We start from the raw sequence: 16,667 nt of genomic DNA on the forward strand, positions 1-16,667 counted from the left end.
GCTTCTGCATTCCTCGCTCTTCTTCAGGTAGAGCTAGTACAAGGTGGTAACAAAGGCTGTTTCTCTCCCCACCAGAAACATTTAGGACTGGCAGCTGGCTGGGTGGGAAAGTAGGCGCTCTTGGTGGGAATAGCCCCTGTGGAGGGGAAATGGGGAAAAGGGTAGGGAGATAATACACGTGCAGCGCTTACTCCAGCTAAGCGCTAGGCTGGAGACTTCCACACCCATTATTTCACTGAGGCCTCGTAACAACAGCTCCATGGCATAGTTGCTGGCTTAGGGGCTCTGAAACGAGACAGTCCTGGGCTGGAATCCTGGCTTTGCCACTTGAATGAGCTACATAACCTGGGGCACAGTGCTTTATTTCTCTGAATCTCAGTTTCCCCAGGTGTGAAATGGAAATATAGCAACAGCTGCAGGCTTATTAGAGAGGATTCCACGAACTGTTGGAGGTGAAGGCTGAGCACAGCCCCGGCTCGCAGCTTTCTGTGAATATTATCTATCACCATGAGGCAACGCTGTCCAGACTCTCCAGGCTAGAGGGAAGCATCACAGCTCTCCTCAGGCTACTGGGCCTGCAGGGGCACAGCTGGGATCTGAACTCAGGCCTCTTGAATCCTGTTCACCTACTGCTCACCCACTGCTGCTTCCCTGAGAGAAGATCCAGAAAAGAGAGTTCACTGCAGCCTCAGCGGCGGGCGGGGAGCTTGTTCAGCTGGTGCCTGAGAAAACACCTCAGCTGTGGAGGAAAGCAGAGTGTGGCTCTGACTGTGATGATGCCAGAACTATCTGGGGAGAGATCAGAGCCCAGACACCGCCCAGACACCTGGGCAATTATTAAAGCGGTGGCTCCTATGTAACTTCAAGGAGTCTGGATAAGAATAGCTGCAATAAAAAGTGCTATGTGGCTGATGGAAGAAGTGCTGAGCCAGGAAAGGGAAGGAAGCCTGGGGGCGGGGCGGCGCTGGCAGGGATGGCCATTGGGGTTGGGAGGCCCCCTGAGCCCGGGTGTTTGAGTGAAGTGGGGACAGTCATCTGGTGCGCTGACTACCCTCCACGATCCCAACACCCAGTCTCTGATCGTGGGCCCCTGAAGGCTGACCTCTGCAGGCCACGTTCCTGCCCCTCTTTGCCTCGGGTTTCTGGGGGGGTGCGTTGGTTACTGGGAAGCACTGGCCGGCACTGGCCGGGGATCAGAGGGTGGGAAGGAGAGAGGTGGGGTATTTATTCCACCTGCTGCTTCCCTGCGGTTCTGCCTGAGGCTGTATTGCTCTGTGGCTGCTCCTGCCAGGGACCCCAGCTCTGGCCAGGCTCCCATCCTTTCCACTGGCTGGGGGACTAGGGGTGGAAACAGCTCCCACGCTGTTAGGCCCTGTGTGTGAGTTTCTTCACAAACCCCAGCTGAGCCTGCTTTCCCACCAGGCCCCTCACTGAGATACCTGTTCTGTGACCAGACAGGAAGCCCCCAACACAGGACTGAATCGAACGCTTCTGAGGCCTGACAGTACCGAGAAGCTTGTGTGTGTGTGTGTGTGTGCCCCCGCGCGCGCGCGCACACGTGCTATCTCTTGCCTCAAGCAGCAACAGATAAAGAATGAGTAAGTTACAAAGTCAACTACCATAATGAGTCACTTGTCAGAGGTATCGCTGCAGGGCGGTGTGGAAGCTACATTCCACTGTGATATATATCACAGGTCTAGAAATAAGAGTGCATGCTTCAGCAGCCCAAGTTTCCAGAGCCCTTCCCCAGATGCCCACATGCACTGATTCAGACTTTTAGAGCTTAGAGATGATCACCTTTAACCAACCCATTTTACGGAGGAGGAAACTAAGGCCCATGGAGGGAATGAGACTTGTCAAAAAAATCACACTGAGTTTTTGTGGCAAGACCTGAACCATAGCCTGTGTCTCCTGACCCACAGCCTGGACACTGCTGTTTCACCTCTGCCTCATCTTAATTATTCTTGGCTCACCCCAGCATCAAATGTTTTTTTGTATAAACATTTTTGTTATTTGGTTTCAGGTTTACCATCTCCACTAGATTAAAAATTCCTTGATCACAGGAACTGGTCCCGTTCATCTCCGGGTCAGCCGCGAAGCCCAGCACATGATATAATTAGATGTTAAAAGAAATCCTCAAAGCCCTCCCCCACTTTAGCCACGAGAGGTTCCCTGCCACTGCCTGCACACCTCCAGTGAGAGGGAGCCATTACCTGTGGGAGCAGCCCAATTCAGCTATGGACAGCTCCAACCCTTAGCAGCGCTTCCCCACGCTGAGCTGACATTTGTAATCCTCGGCAGTCAATAAGCTGAATGGAGAAGGGTTTTTATCACCACATTCAAATCCCTTGGAAGCTCTCAGACATCTGTTTAGAAACGATCCATCTCCCAAGAAGTGGTGGAAATTCCTTCCCAAAGCAGCGACGCGTAACTGTTACAACAGCAACAAACTTGCGGGATCTGGGCTGGGCCTGCAAGGGAAAACTTGGGCCTGGAATCCGGGCGTCTAAGTGAGGGAGGTGGCCTGGTAGCAAGTAATTTTGCCAGCTGAAATATACTTTTACAGTTGATTTTATACTGATGGGAAAATATCTCCTGGCAGGCTCACTGCATGGGGTTGAGGCAACATCCTTCCAGCAGGCGGGACTCTTCCCCTTAGAGAAGGGTCCCAAGCTATAGTGATTTACTCATGTTCTAGGAATCTAATCCACCTCAAAGGAAGACATTTAACATATGGCTTGTTTGATCTTTTTTTAAAAATTGAACATATTACTATTTATCTTTAATGAGGCAGGGAAGGTTCAATGGACACAGAGCTAGAAGATATACCTGAGAGCCTGGTTTACTAGCTGTCTTATCCTTGGCAGCAATCTTTTTTTTGGCCTCAGTTTTTTCATCTGTAAAATGGAGGAACCATACCGGTCCTGCCAGGATACCTGTGGCTGTGAGCACATGCTCTGGAGCTAGCCTGCCAGGGTTTGAATTCCAGCTCCAGCACCATTTGCTGTGTGGTTTTGGGCAGATAAATGCAACCTCTGAGCCTCAGATTTCCAGCTCTAAAATTCTCCCTCTTTAGAGTCAATGGGATAATCCACAAAGAGCACTTGCTAAGTCCCAGGCTCACAGGTAAGTGCTCAGTGAGTGTTAGCCAATATCTTCTACCCATAAGGTTGGTGGTTGTGAAGATAGGGTAGACACGGAAGTTAGCAAGGGCTGAATAAATTCAGGATTGCTCTAATTGCCTTGCCTCTCACCGTAAGCTAAAGAAAGTGAAGGGGAAAATGGATCAGGGAGAATTCAAGCAAGTATGCCCCATCCAAGAGGGCCTTCACATGTTTCTGTGGAAATGATGGAAATGGCTGCACTTAACACATATTCTATGGCTTTTGAAAGGAGAAAAATCCAGATTGGAGAAAGAATGATCAAAGCCAAGGGTGCAGTTCGATTCTGTCTCTGTCAGTTGGCCTGAGATCTTGCTGATCTGCATGTTGCAACATGGAAGCAGAACACACGCCAAATTTCAGAGCTTCATGAAAGCTGCTGTGGGTACATTTCCAACACTAAACGATCACTAGAAACACCTACAGCACGAGGAACATCTAGCAGCTGAACGAGTGTTTTTTGTCCCAGACACCGAGAGAGGAAATCCAAAACTGTGTTGCCTTTTAGTAGCAAAGCTGTCTTAGGAACTCTCAGGGGAGGAACAAGAAATCAGACATTGCTAAATGCACCATTTTTCTTCTCTCCTATCATTCCAGCAATCAGGATGGGGGTGGGGAGGGGAGGGGGTGGTATATCCCTTATAGCTGCTTTTCTTTTCTTGTTTTCTTTTTTGCAAGCAATGTGTCGGTGGAAGGTGTGCTAGAATCAATGGGTAGATCAGGTCCCTGGCTTTGAGGACCAGCGTTCCTCTTCATTAGGCCGTGTAACCTTGGGCAAGTCTCAAAATCTTTCTGAGCCTACCTTGGGGGTGAGGGGTAGACAATGAGCTATAAATCCTGTCGAAAATAGGTGTGAAAGGGCTTTGCAAACTTAACCCTAGGGGCTCTTAATCTGAGGTCCAGGGATAAGCTTTTAAAGGCCTTCAGAGTCCTGGAATTTTATGCTGCATGAATATAAATGCAGAGAAAAAAGATGGACAAACTGCCCAAGTGGTTAATTTCCTGCAAAAGGAGTAGGACTGGGGGAGGGAGGAGAGTTTTCATGTCATTACTCTGTTTGGCTTGGATGTATTATTCAGAGAATGGATTTAATCTTATTTGTAGAAATAAAGTATCCTTCATAAAAAAGAAATTGCCTGAAAAATTGCTCACGTGTATGAATATGTGCATTTTTCTTGGGCAATCAGTGCTTTCACCAGGGGGCATGAAAGGCTCAGAGACCTCAAATAGTTAGGGCAGGGCTGTGATATCACAAAGGAAAGTTGTCAAGACCTGTGCTGGGCACATAGCACAGGGAGATCAGCTCGGTGTTTTGTGACCACCTAGAGGGGTGGGATAGGGAGGGTGGGAGGGAGGGAGGGAGACGCAAGAGGGAAGAGATATGGGAACATATGTATAACTGATTCACTTTGTTATAAAGCAGAAACTAACACACCATTGTAAAGCAATTATACTCCAATAAAGATGTAAAAAAAAAAAAAAAAAAAGACTTGTGCTGGGTATCTCCTCTGACCATGCTCCCCTCTACCCCACACTTGGACAGTCACCAACGTCCTGTTACTGCCCCCAGACACTGCACTATCCTTTGTGGTCTCCCTATATCCTTTGAAACAGTCTCTGTATTCAACTCTCTTCAAATTACCCAGTTTGCATGTGCCATCTGTTCCCTGCTGGGACCCTGACTGATACAGTATTTATTTATTTATTTTTGGCCACGAGGCACGTGGGATCTTAGTTCCCCGAAGAGGAATCGAACCTGCGTCCCCTGCATTGGAAGCACAGAGCCTTAACCACTGGACTGCCAGGGAAGTCCCCCGATACAGTATTTTAATAGACGCTCACACAGACGCACATGTATTCACTGACACACTCACACCCACATGTCCACACTCGCTCACATATACTCATTCACAAACACACACACACCCACTCATGGGCAAATGCACACTCAGTACTCCCTCAGCAACACTGCCTGTTCCCAGCACTTTGGGGAATGCAGTGCTCTGGTTAAAGTCCTGCTCTGGTGAGCTAAGGGTGCACCAGCCATGCAGGAACCCTGCCTCTGGGGCCCGTCACCCTGCACACCATGGAATTCGCGATTCTTGCCAGTTCTTATTTTTAGAAATGCTGCACTTTGTCTGGGACTAATGTGGACGAACCCACCAACTGCACACCCTCAAGGTACTTGGAAAGGTTAATTTAGATGGACAGCACCAGGTGCTTTGGGTGGGAGTTGAAAGGAGACACGTTTTAGTTCAATACGAGGTCACCTCTCCAATAATCAGAGTCGTCAACGATGGACGGACCTTTTCTGGGGCTGCACCGCCAAGAATGATGTAGGACTTGGGAGCAAATGACGTCTAAGGTGCACCCGTGACCTTGGGCTCATCATTTCCCCCTTTGGAGGGTCTGCTTCCTTATCTGCTAAATGACCGCCTTAGTCTAGGTCTCTTCAAGGGGTCTTTAACAGCTCTAAATCATCTGAGTCTCTGAGTCTGCAGGCAAAGATCCTCAGGGGTGGGGGCGGCATTTGGAAAGGAGCTGCAGACGTAATTAGTGATGGAAATGCGAGTCTCTAGCTGCCTCTGGATGTCAGAGTTTTCAGATTAAAACAAGGCTGAATCTTGGCTGAATGATTCCATCCCCTCCAGAGCAAATGGCAACAGCAGAACATTCGAAAAAAAAATCTGGCCTCGGTTGGAGAGGGAGAGGCAGATGAATTTGTTGGGAGACAAAAGGCCCGGCAAGGAATGGCGCCTCCAGCCTCTGCTGGTCGTTTAGCCTCCCGGGACCTCAGATTCTTCGTCTTTAACTGGGGATGAAAGTATCAACCCCACTGCCTGTGTTTTTCTGAGGATAAACAAAAGCGAATGACCGTAGCCTTCCTATGGGGTGGAAAACAGCCAAGAAAATAGGTTTGCGTTCAGGCACCCATGCTTGCTGGCTCTGTGACCTTGAGAGAATTACTTAACTCGCAAGCCTCCATTTTCTCATCTGTGAAGTGGGGGGACGGAAGCTCCTCCTTGGCAGGGGGTGAGGAACCTTGAGCCAAAGCACACGGGACACTTTGTACGTGGGGCGGCCAGTATTGGGCCTCTAGCAAGGAGCCTTGCGGGATTCTACAGAGCAGACACATTCTACCGCGTCATAGGAACCGCACCGCGACTGTGCTGAACCTGGCCGTGACCCTTTTTCTCTTAACAGAGGATTCAGATGGGTGGCCTGGAGCCTCCCCAGCGGGGGATCTTAACTTAGTCTTGGGTGTCCGTGTGGTGCCAGCAGCTTGAAGGCAACATGAGGTAGTGGGTGGTCACCCAGGGGAGGGATTTGAGGAAGCTTGGGTACAGCCCCCTGCTTGCCATGGCCACAGAGATTCCCCCATGCCCAGGCTACTCCTCGGGCCCTCTGGACACTCTTAAACCATAGGGTCAAACGCAGCAGCTTTGCCTCTTCATACTCCAGCCTGGAGGTTTTTGGTGAGGGGGTCAGTCATCCAGGGCCCACACCTCTCAGATGGTTTCCTTTAGGCCCCCGGGAATTGAGCTTGCAGGGTCCTTAGGGACCCTCTGACCTGTCTCCCCAAATTTTCTCTCTTTTTTTTTTTTGGCCGCACTGCGTGGCATGTGGGATCTTAGTTCCCCAACCAGGGATCGAACCTGTGCCCCCTGCAGTGGAAGCACAGAGTCTTAACCACTGGACCGCCAGGGAAGTCCCTGTCTCTCCAAATTTAACCCAAGCTTATTTAGGACCAAATCCATCTCCTGCTCTCCTGCTGTGCCTAGGGGTGATAGAGGGTAGAGGGTGGGGGCAGTGTGTGTGTGTGTGTGTGTGTGTGTGTGCGTGCGAGTGTGTGTGTGTGTGTCAGCCAAGCCACTACAAATTGGAAATAAGGAAGTCCAAACCAATTCTTCTTTAAATGAAAGACTTTGTTCTAAAGCTGTATGAGACCAAGAGTCGGGGTCTTCAAACTAGCTATATTCTTCATAAGCTCTCCTGCCAAATGAGTTATTTGGAAGGTTGAAGAATTCCCAATGGCCAGAGAGGAGTTATGAAGATGAAAACTTGCATTTTAGATCACGAGGATTTTATTAATTTGTTACTATTTTAAGCCACCATACAAATATCCTTTGTATTGATTTCAGTGTGATGTACTGACTGAATAAATATGCCAGTTTCTGCCAGGGAGCCGAACAGTATTTTTAACCTACTTTAAAATATGTGTTGTTTCCTATGGGTTTTTTTTTTTTAAGTTTAGAGTTGATCATGATGGCACTTTCAATTTTAAAAAATTCCTCTTTCCAGAGAATACACACATATTTTAAACTATTAAATATAAAGCTTAATGGGGCAGATAATTATTCTTTTAAACTACAAATAAAGGTGGGAGAAAAGGTGAAATGATTTTTTTTGCTTATGTTTACTATTATATTAGATAATACCACTATAACAAAGGAAATTTGAATATATAACTGAAATATATTCTTGTACATATTTTTTCCTGATACCTACCTATTTACCTAATTTAGCCTGTTTAGTGTATATAACACTGTGTACTTAATCAGGGCCCTGCCAGAAACTTCAGGATCTTAAAAAATTAAGGGAAAAAACCTCCCAAGAGCTGAAGCTTCTCGCACACTGGCTGATAGGCTCAAGATAATAAGGATATCATCACCATTTCGTAGATAAGGAAATGAGGATGGGAGAAGGTCAAGGGCTTTTGAAGGGCTTTCAGCTGTTTCCCAGTAGTTTACCCCAAGTTCTTCTCTTTCCCTTTCTTCAAAATGGGGAGAGGGATCCCTTATGTCTCAAGGCCATTGGGAATATAACTGAGATGATATTTAAAGACTGGCATGAGTCCTTGTTTGGAAAGGCACTGAAAAACTAATGGCCATTGTAATTGTTATTTGTGACTCAGATGAAATCTCCTGGTTATGGAGAGAAATGCAAAATTTCCACCTTGTAAAATGATACCAACTATCGCCCTTGCTTTGTGAAGTGAGAAACCTCAGAAAATTCAGGGACAGGAGACGAGTGGGACTACCTAGAGCTTCAGAGCCGGAGCTAAGAATGGGCTCAGAATCACAGAACCCAGCATTTCAGGAGACCTGGTCTTGTACTCTAACTGCCGGCTGGGAGCATGAATCCTCCACACGGTCCCTCCCTGTGACGGGGAACTCACAGGATGGCCTGTCCGTCTCCGAGTGGCCGACTGCTGGAAAGTCCTTCCTAATTTTGAGCTGAAATCTGAGGGGGAGGAAGTGGGACCGTCTCTGCCCAGGATGCGTTGCTGCCTGAAGTGTCCCTCTCTAGGACAGCCCTGCCTCCTTCTCCCGAAGTCCCAGGGGGACGGGGGTTACCTGAAGTTGTAGCCTGGGGAGACGCTGCTCTTCTCAGAAACGCTGTCGAGCCGGGTGAAGGAATATTTGGGGATGCACTGGTCCCAAGCCTTGTCCAGGTCGCACACCCAGCCAATCTTAATGCCCAGAACTCCCCCCTGGATGGAGAAAGGGGGCAGATGTGAGCCCTCCCACAGCCCCCGACTCCCGGTCCGCGGTCGGAGTGGAGTGGGTCCCGGTGCGGGGGGTGCATGTCATGACAAATGGACAAGTGATTTCTTTTCATTCTCCAGGTGGAGGACAGAGGTCGGGAGAAAGAAGAGTGGTTTGTCACACGTTGCTTAGTAAAGAAGTTCTGTAGTTAAGGGTGACCGCCCTTGAGCCTCTAAATCCTGTTTTTGGTGTCTTTAGTCCCTTAGCTACAACCCAGGAAAGTGGCCACAGATCCACTTTCCCACAGTGTAGACCTTCTTGGAGATCTGAGGCTTCTGCCTGCAGGTGAAGCATGAAGACAGGAATGGGAAACTGAGGCTGGGCGGGAGGCAAGACCACTCAGGGCAGGGGTGGGTAGGACAGGCACAAAGCCGGTCGCAGGCCCGGGATGCCCCCACCAGGTGGCGCTGCGCCGCAGGCAGCTCCTCTTCCCCAGTAGCCGCTCCCCCTGCCCGAGGGCCCCCAGGCCAGGAAAGGGAAGAGTGGCTCGTTCCTCACCGTGCTGGCCAATTTGGCAAAATTCTGCCCCGCGAACTTGACCACATCTCCCACCCGCAAGATGGGGCAGAAGGGAGCCTTGTCGGGGTGGAAGCGGCATGTCTTCAGGTCGGCGGCAGTCAGGCTGGGAAGGAGGTTTCCCCTGGGGAGGAGAGGGCAAGGTCCAGGGTTAACGCGAGGACAGTCACGCTCGGATTTTCCTTTAGCCGTCCGGAGCCTCAGGGCCCCCGCTCTCTTGGCCACTCGCCTTCTCCCTTACATCTGTCCCTACATCTTTCCGGTGATTACCCCTCCCTCCCGTAGAAGGTTCTGTGTGCTGGGGCTCCCAGAGGGCAGGAGTCTTTACCCATGGCTCCTCTGTTGTGCCCGCCTTGTGCTTTGCATGTGGCCGACACCCACCCAGGAGTCGCCAAATGGGGAAGTCACTGAAGAGGGGCTGAACTAAGAGAAAGGGGACACGCACACTGGGCTTGAGGTGGGGAGAAGAGAGATGGGAGGAGCGCCTCGGGCCCCACCTTTGGAGGCATCCGAGTTCCAGGCCCAGGTTCAGCTTGTCCCTCCCCTGCTCTGAGCAAAAGCCCCCGTGGGTCCCGAGCCCCAGGGCAGGAGGCTGGCAGAGAAACTGGCCCCAGGGTCCACCCTGGGGAGGTTGGGAATAGGAGCCCCGGGAAGCTGGGGGATGGGGGGGGAGGGTGGGGTGGCAGCACTGCTTGTAGGCTTTAGGGAGGGAGCTTGAACCCACTTCTCAAAGTTGAAGAGGGGGAAGCGGATGCTGTTCTTGATGAAAATAGTGAAGTTCTCAGCTTCCATCATGACAGGCCTGTGGGCGAGAGCAGGAGGTCTTAGCGCCTTGGGAAGAAGAGGGGAAACAGGCGGAGCTTTCACCCCCAGGGACCACCTTCCTGGGAGCATCTCCCAGTGGGCACGGCCCGCCCTGGGAGTGGACAGTACTGGGGGTGCCCAGAGATGCAGAGCTCCCCCTGCTGGCAGAGCAGAGCTGGGGTGGGTCCTCTTCCCGCCTGCCCTCCTCGGGTCCTTACATCTCCACCGTGTCCACCTCGGCGGGGCACCAGCCCTGGATTTCACAGGTCCGGAGCTCAGAGCTGTAGTTCACGCAGCGGCCCGTGAGGATCCCTGCGAGGGTGGAGCCAGAACTGCTAGGTGCGCCCCTGGCCCTTCACCCCTTCCTCCCCCCACCCCTCCATCAGGGACGCACCCCCCACAACGCACACAGGGACCCTGCAGGTGGAGGTAGAGGACAGGCAGGGCCAGGGACTGGGGGTCCGTTAGCCCTGCAGGGCTCTCCCCTCCTCACTTCCTGAGCCCTAGGCAAGCCAGAGGGAGGTGACAGCCCTCCCCTCACACGTTCCAAGCCCCAGGCTCCCTGAAGACCCCTTCACCGCTTGCTCTTTCTCGCCTCTGAGCCTTTGCTGCTTCTGTTGCTTCTGCCTAGAATGCCCTTTTTGAAGCTTCTATCTCCTGCCAAATCCTACCCATCCTTTAGGGCCCATCTCTAGGAAGCCATTTGGGGTCACCCACCAGGAACCAATCTCTCTCCCTCCCCGCCCCCCCCCACCCCGGGGTCCCACGGTACCTCCGTGACAGCACTTGCCACCTCATGGCACACCTGTCTGCAGCACCATCCCTGGCCTGGGGACTCTGGGGGCAGCCCCGCTGGGCTGGGTCACAGCCAGCATCCAGCAGTGCTGGCAGCGTGACATGGAACAGGCCCATTCCCGCCCCCTCCCTTAGGGTGGCTTCTCCCCTGGGGGGGACGTGCTGCCCCCAGGGCCCCACTGACAGTGCGGGGCAGTGAGAGGTGGGGAAGAAGCTGCACTCACCCACCCCTGGGAAGCGCTCGGGCTGGCACTGGCTGTCTGACACACAGCGGAACTTCTCCTCGCTCTGCAGGGAGACAGGTGCGTGCAGGACCCGCACTGGCCCCTGCGGGGGCGGGGCCTGCCCATCGGCGGCCTCTGGAGGGTGGAGGTCCCCGGACACAGCTCCAAGGCTGGGCCCTGGGCCTCTGCTCACACCCTCACCCCACCCCCTGACCATGCTGTCCTCCCCTCACCTCTGGGCAGAATCCTTGCATCTGGTTTTCGGTTACAATCATCTTTGTGATTATGACAAACACGGAGGTGCCCTTGGGAGGAGGAGAAGGGAGAGGAAAAATGCAACGGTGCTAATTCTGTTATCCCCACTGTACAGACGAGGAAACCGAGGCTTGGACTAAGAGATCTGGCCAAGGTCACGGGGCTAATAAAAGGCAGAGGTGGGGTCCAAGCCAGGCTCTTTCCACCCACCTGGCTCTTCTTGCTCCGCGTGTTGTCCTTGATTTCAGGACAAGTTGTACCAGGACTACAGAGAAACCCAGCTTCCCCCATACCTAGCGCTGCCTAGTGGAAAGGCAGGCCCAAGCCCCCAACACCTCCCAGATGCCGGGGAAGGGGTTCTCTGGATCACCGATGCCACAGAATCTGGTTTGGGAATCCCATTGGCACTCTCCTTGTCTTGCCCTCTCCCCTTCAACCTGCCCAGTGTCTGGGCACCCAAGCACCCTGGGGTAGGTAGGGGGACCCTACCTGGGGTGGGGTCACATAATCAGACACGTCCATGACTCGGTTGGCATAGTGTCCAAAGCCCTTCACCTTGGTCACCACCGAGGACTCAATGGCTGTGTCCCGCACCTGGTACGCCTTCTCGTGCAAGAAAACCCACCTGGGCAGGAGAGCAAGGGCGGAGAGCAACAGAGGAGGGGCTAGACCCTTCAGACAGAGGCTGGGAGAGGTCCCCTTCCTGTCAACATGAAGAGGACATAGGGTGCCTGGCAGGGGGTGCTGGAGGCATGGGCCCTGCGAGTGAGCCCTGGGTTGGCTTAAACTCATGTTTCTCTACCTTTCCCCTCACTTCCTCCTTAAAGAGCCCTTTTACCCTAATTGTACCCACCTGGAAATGTTAATACCATAGATATCATTTATGTACTGTTTGTGTTTTTGTGCTTTATACATTAGAAGAGTGAGGGTTTTTTTTTATTCTCCAAGAACCAATTTTCACCCCTGTTGAGAACACACTGTCTTTCCCTCTCTGGCTGGCATCTGGACAGAGAAGGGAGAGGATCATAGGCCTCTGACTCTGTGCATCCCGGGCTTTGTTCATGGCCGTAACCTAGGTGCTGACACATAGTAGGTGTTCAGCAAACAAGTCAGTGAAGGCCCTGGGAGCTGGGCGCTTCGCAGAGGCTCCGTCTGTGTAAGGGTCCGGTGAGAAGGGGCAGAGGAGGAAAGGAGGGGCCTTGCCAAGCCCTCACCTGGCAGGTAAAGGGAGTCGGGTGGGAAGGGAGGAGGGGCCTGTAATCTTATTCGTTGGATTCTGCTGCCACCCAGTGGGCATTTACCTGTACTGGCTCCTCCCTGCAGCTTCAAGCCAGGGTGGGACCACGTGGATCAGGGAGGGGCCCCTTCCCTTCTTCCCTCCAAGCCTCCCCCAGCAGCAAGGGCCTGCCGACACATCACTTTTTTCCCTCTGCGTTTCCGCGAGGTGCCCACCTTTCCACGCGAAATCACCCATCCCAGCCCTCGAGGCTCAAGGCACTCTCGGCCTCAGTACCACGCGGGGCCTCAATACTTGTTCCTGACAGCACGTGGGGAGGCACGTTCACCGTCCCCGCTGTGCAGACCAGAAAACCTCTTCGAATATGTTTGGAAAGTGCTGCGTGTGCTCAGCTTTGCAGAACACTGGTGACGTCTCAGGGAATCTAGAAGCGCACTTTTGGAAATGGGGGGGTTAGGGTCATTTTCTGATGCTAACCAGGGTGGTATCCGGCTGCAGAACTCTATCAGATGAAGTTGAGTGGCAGAAACGGAGACTGTGGCACAGAGGAGACAAAGCTGGGGGGCTCCCAGGCTGGGAAGCGGTGAGGGCAGCTCGCAGGCTGACCCAAGGAGTTTATGAGGAGGGGTTAGGACATCAAGCCCAGGAGTTTTCTGACTCCTGGGGCCCCCTGATGTTGGGAGATGCAGAGGGGAGCAGCTCCCGGGTTGTGCCGGGGTCACGGTCACTTGTGGGGTCCTGTTTATGGGAACACAGGCTGCTGACGTTTGCAAGCGGCTCCTTGTTCCGTTTTCAGAGAGAGGGTTCGGAGTCATCCTCCCATTGGGGCTTCCCGCAGGCCCCTGAATTCTGAATGCTGCCTCGAGTGGGAGAGAAAGGCTTGTCACAGCCAGCCTGGCAGAGGGCTCCTAACCTGTCGCCTGTTTTACGGTTGCTGCCTTATCCCAGGCAGCATTCTGAGTGATGCACCATTAAGAGTTATTCGCCTGCTTGTAAAACGCTCCTGGGAACGCCACGCCTCCGTGGAAGTCCGCCGTGCTTTACTTCCCTAGCACTTTTCTTCTGTTTTTAAACTGGGAGGGGTTTCATCAAGGTCTCCGAAGGGAGTGTGGCTCCCATAAACATCCCACCTGCCGTCTAATGTCCTGGCAGAAGGGAAGGGAGCATCGCTACTATGGAAAACGGTGAAGTCATCGAAAAGAGCGCCACCAGCTCCCGGGCTGGGGCCCTTGGAGCGAAGGGAGGGAGGTTGCAGCTGGAACACCTTTGCCGCTGCTGTGCCCTCACCCGGGTGGGAGCCACAGATGCCACACACCCTTCTGGAACCTCCGTGTGCCTGGCCACGGAGCGGACACTCCTCTGAGTGTTGATCAGTGAAATGGTCTCCTGGAGCCCCTGCCCTGTCCTTAAAGTCTGGTCACATTCAGAACTCTGAGGAGCGGAGTTCAGATGATTGTTTATCACCGTATAGTCAACACGGCACACGGAGTGCCGACGTGCTGAGGGTTCATTGAATCCGTACTCACAACCCAACGAGACACCTGTGTTATTATCCTCACGTTACAAACGAAGGAGCCGAGGTACAGAGCAGTGTGCTAACTCGCCAAGCTGGCGTGCGGGTTCCAGCCCCGGCAGATGGCTGCAGAGCCAGAGCGCTTGCAGCCACGCCGGGGGGTCCCCAGGTGTGTTCCACTCAGGGCCTGGCCACAGCTGGCCCCCTGGTCCTTGTCCTGCTGGCCCTGCCCCATCACCAGGGACAGCACCTCCTAGCTCAGGATAGTCTCAGGAGGAAGAGTCCAGGGCTCGAGGGACAATTAACCAGCCTCTTTCCTTTTCGTCCTCCACCCTCATGGCTCCTCTTGTGCCCAGTCGGGAGGTGAGGCCATGTCAGAATTCTCTCTCCGAGTTAAATAACAAGCGGAAGAGTTTCAGGGCCCCGTGGGGCCCAAAGACATCATCAGGGCAGCTCAAGATAAGGGGATGCTTCATTTCCAGAAGAGAGGGACTGAGTCTGTCTCCAGAGGCCAGGGCTGAGGAGATGGGGCAGGACTGAGCCTTCAGTTCTTGGCATTTACTCTGCTGCTCTGACTTGATTTTTTCTCGTGTTCCTGGTTCATTATTTATAGAGCGGAAGGCGGGTGGCAACTCCTTGGCAGGTGGGATGTGCAGGAAGGAGGCCAGAGCAGTGTCCCAGCACCCTCCTGTCCACCCCGCCCCGGGAGTCAGGGAGGAGACCGGGGAGGGTGTGTGTGTGTGTGTGTGTGTGTGCGCGCGCGCGGGCGTGCGCGCATGTGTGTGGGGAGCAGAGGGGTCTCTTAGGAAGGTGTGAGCTGGGCCGAGCGAATGGGGGACATGCAGGGAAATCTGAGAAATAACAACTGTCACCATCTTCCTGAGTCACCCGTCCCAGGCAGGTACGGGCTTATGTCACCTCCCCTTCCCACAACTCTCGGAGGGGGCATTCCTACACCCATTTTCCAGATATGGGGAACTGAGACGTAGAGACATAAAGCGACCTGTCTAAGCTCCACTCCTGTTGGTGTCGGAGCCAGGCTTCTAACCAGGTCTCCCCCTCACGGGGCTGCGGTGAGGGTGCAGGGGACACAAGAATGAAAACCACTCCTCTCTCCTGACCTGCAGGAGGGGCTTCAACACTTCTTCCCACCATAAGGCACCTGGTGTGCTGTCCAGGTGGCTCAGGGGCTACCTTGGGCCGAGAAGGCGGGATTCCACGTCCCCCTCTTTAAACTAGAGAGGCTCCCCCTTTAACTGCTTTGCACGTTGAGCTCCATAAGATTTTACACGAGGCTGAATATCATGAATCAAAGCGGGTGGCTGTGCAGATGGGCCTCGTAGGGGGAGGAACAGGGCAGGAAGAGCAGGGCTGGGATGGGTCAGGGGCGCCATCAACCTCCACAGGCCCTTCCGGTGGATGGAGCATCAAAGGGCCGGGAATGCCCTCTCTGCTGGTTTCCAGGAAGGTGGCTTCCCTGGAAACCAACCTCAGGCCAAGCGCTGCCCGCTGCTGCTGGGGACTCAGGCCCCAGGGATCTTCTTCCTCCACCTCAGGGGCCCACAGGATACAGGAAGGGGGTTGCCTCTTAGGAAGTCCCACCCCCAGAGGAGACTGGGCATTACCACCTGGGCCTGAAAAGAGAACGTGAGAAACACCTGTAAGTCCTGGCCTCTCGTGTGTGTGTGTGTGTGTGTGTGTGTGTGTGTGTGTGTGTGTGTGGTCGAGTAGGTGGTGTGTTGCTGTGTGAAATGGTTGGCTCATGTCACATACGTCCTAGGTAAAGCTGTGCATCTGGTCTACCTGGCTGGGCTCATACAGAAGAGATTCAAGTTAAGCATTAACATCAAAGCACTAAAAATCCTTTCAGATTCTCTTGAGTCTAAGCCGTGATCATCCCTCTTCTCATGACTGCATGGACCCTTAATAGGTTTTCCTGTATCCACTTCTACCCACTGCAATCCTTGGTATATCAGCCAGGGCAATCTTCCCATCTCTCTCTCTCTCTCACACACACACTCACACACACACACACACACACACACACACACAGGTTAAAACGCATCAGTAGCTTCCCATCCACATCCATTACTCTTCTGTAAAAATGAAAGGTCTGAGGGTGTCTGATCTGAGGGCCTCTGCCTGTGACGGCACCCCATCTTACACCATCCTCGCCTTTGCTCTCTCTGCTCCAGCCACAAAGACCTTGTCTTCCCCGCATTTGCCAGCCTCTTTCTCTTTGCAGAGCTGGGTTTCCCTGCCTTGAACCCCCTTCCTTCCCTTCCTTCACCTGGGCTGCTTCTACTCATCCTTCAGCTCTCGGCTTCAATGTTACGTCTCCAGAAAGCCTTCCCTTACTTCCCAGACCCGGTCAAATTCAAACACCTCTGCACTGGTGGCCCTCCTAGCTCTGTGCGGCCCTTCTTCAACCCTAAGCCACAGCTGGAATTTTACATTTGTTTGTGGAGATGATTTGATTAATATCCATCTCTAGCACTGTCAGCTCCGTAAGGGTGATGACCCTTCCTGCTTTTGCCGACTGCTCTCTCCTCGGTGCCTAATGCCTGTCATGAAGAGATGCTTGATACATTTTTTGCTTCATTCATGACAATG

At 53.0% G+C, this 16,667-nt stretch overlaps 1 protein-coding gene across 1 annotated transcript in view; it reads right to left on the bottom strand.

The window, feature by feature from the left end:
- Positions 1 to 16,667, bottom strand: part of P2RX3 (purinergic receptor P2X 3) — a 33,208-nt gene that overhangs the window by 12,558 nt on the left and 3,983 nt on the right. Inside the window, exons 2-8 of the mRNA XM_022591980.2 lie at positions 11,794 to 11,929; positions 11,283 to 11,354; positions 11,050 to 11,113; positions 10,249 to 10,342; positions 9,951 to 10,028; positions 9,209 to 9,350; positions 8,519 to 8,655 (exon numbers count right to left, since the gene is read on the bottom strand). Of these exons, the coding sequence (XP_022447688.1) occupies positions 8,519 to 8,655; positions 9,209 to 9,350; positions 9,951 to 10,028; positions 10,249 to 10,342; positions 11,050 to 11,113; positions 11,283 to 11,354; positions 11,794 to 11,929 (723 nt within the window). The remainder of the gene's footprint in view (positions 1 to 8,518; positions 8,656 to 9,208; positions 9,351 to 9,950; positions 10,029 to 10,248; positions 10,343 to 11,049; positions 11,114 to 11,282; positions 11,355 to 11,793; positions 11,930 to 16,667) is intronic.

Source organism: Delphinapterus leucas, chromosome 7 (assembly GCF_059928025.1).
Source record: "Delphinapterus leucas isolate spDelLeu-1000000601 "Yukka" chromosome 7, BTC_Dleu_Yukka2, whole genome shotgun sequence".
NCBI lineage: Eukaryota > Metazoa > Chordata > Mammalia > Artiodactyla > Monodontidae > Delphinapterus > Delphinapterus leucas.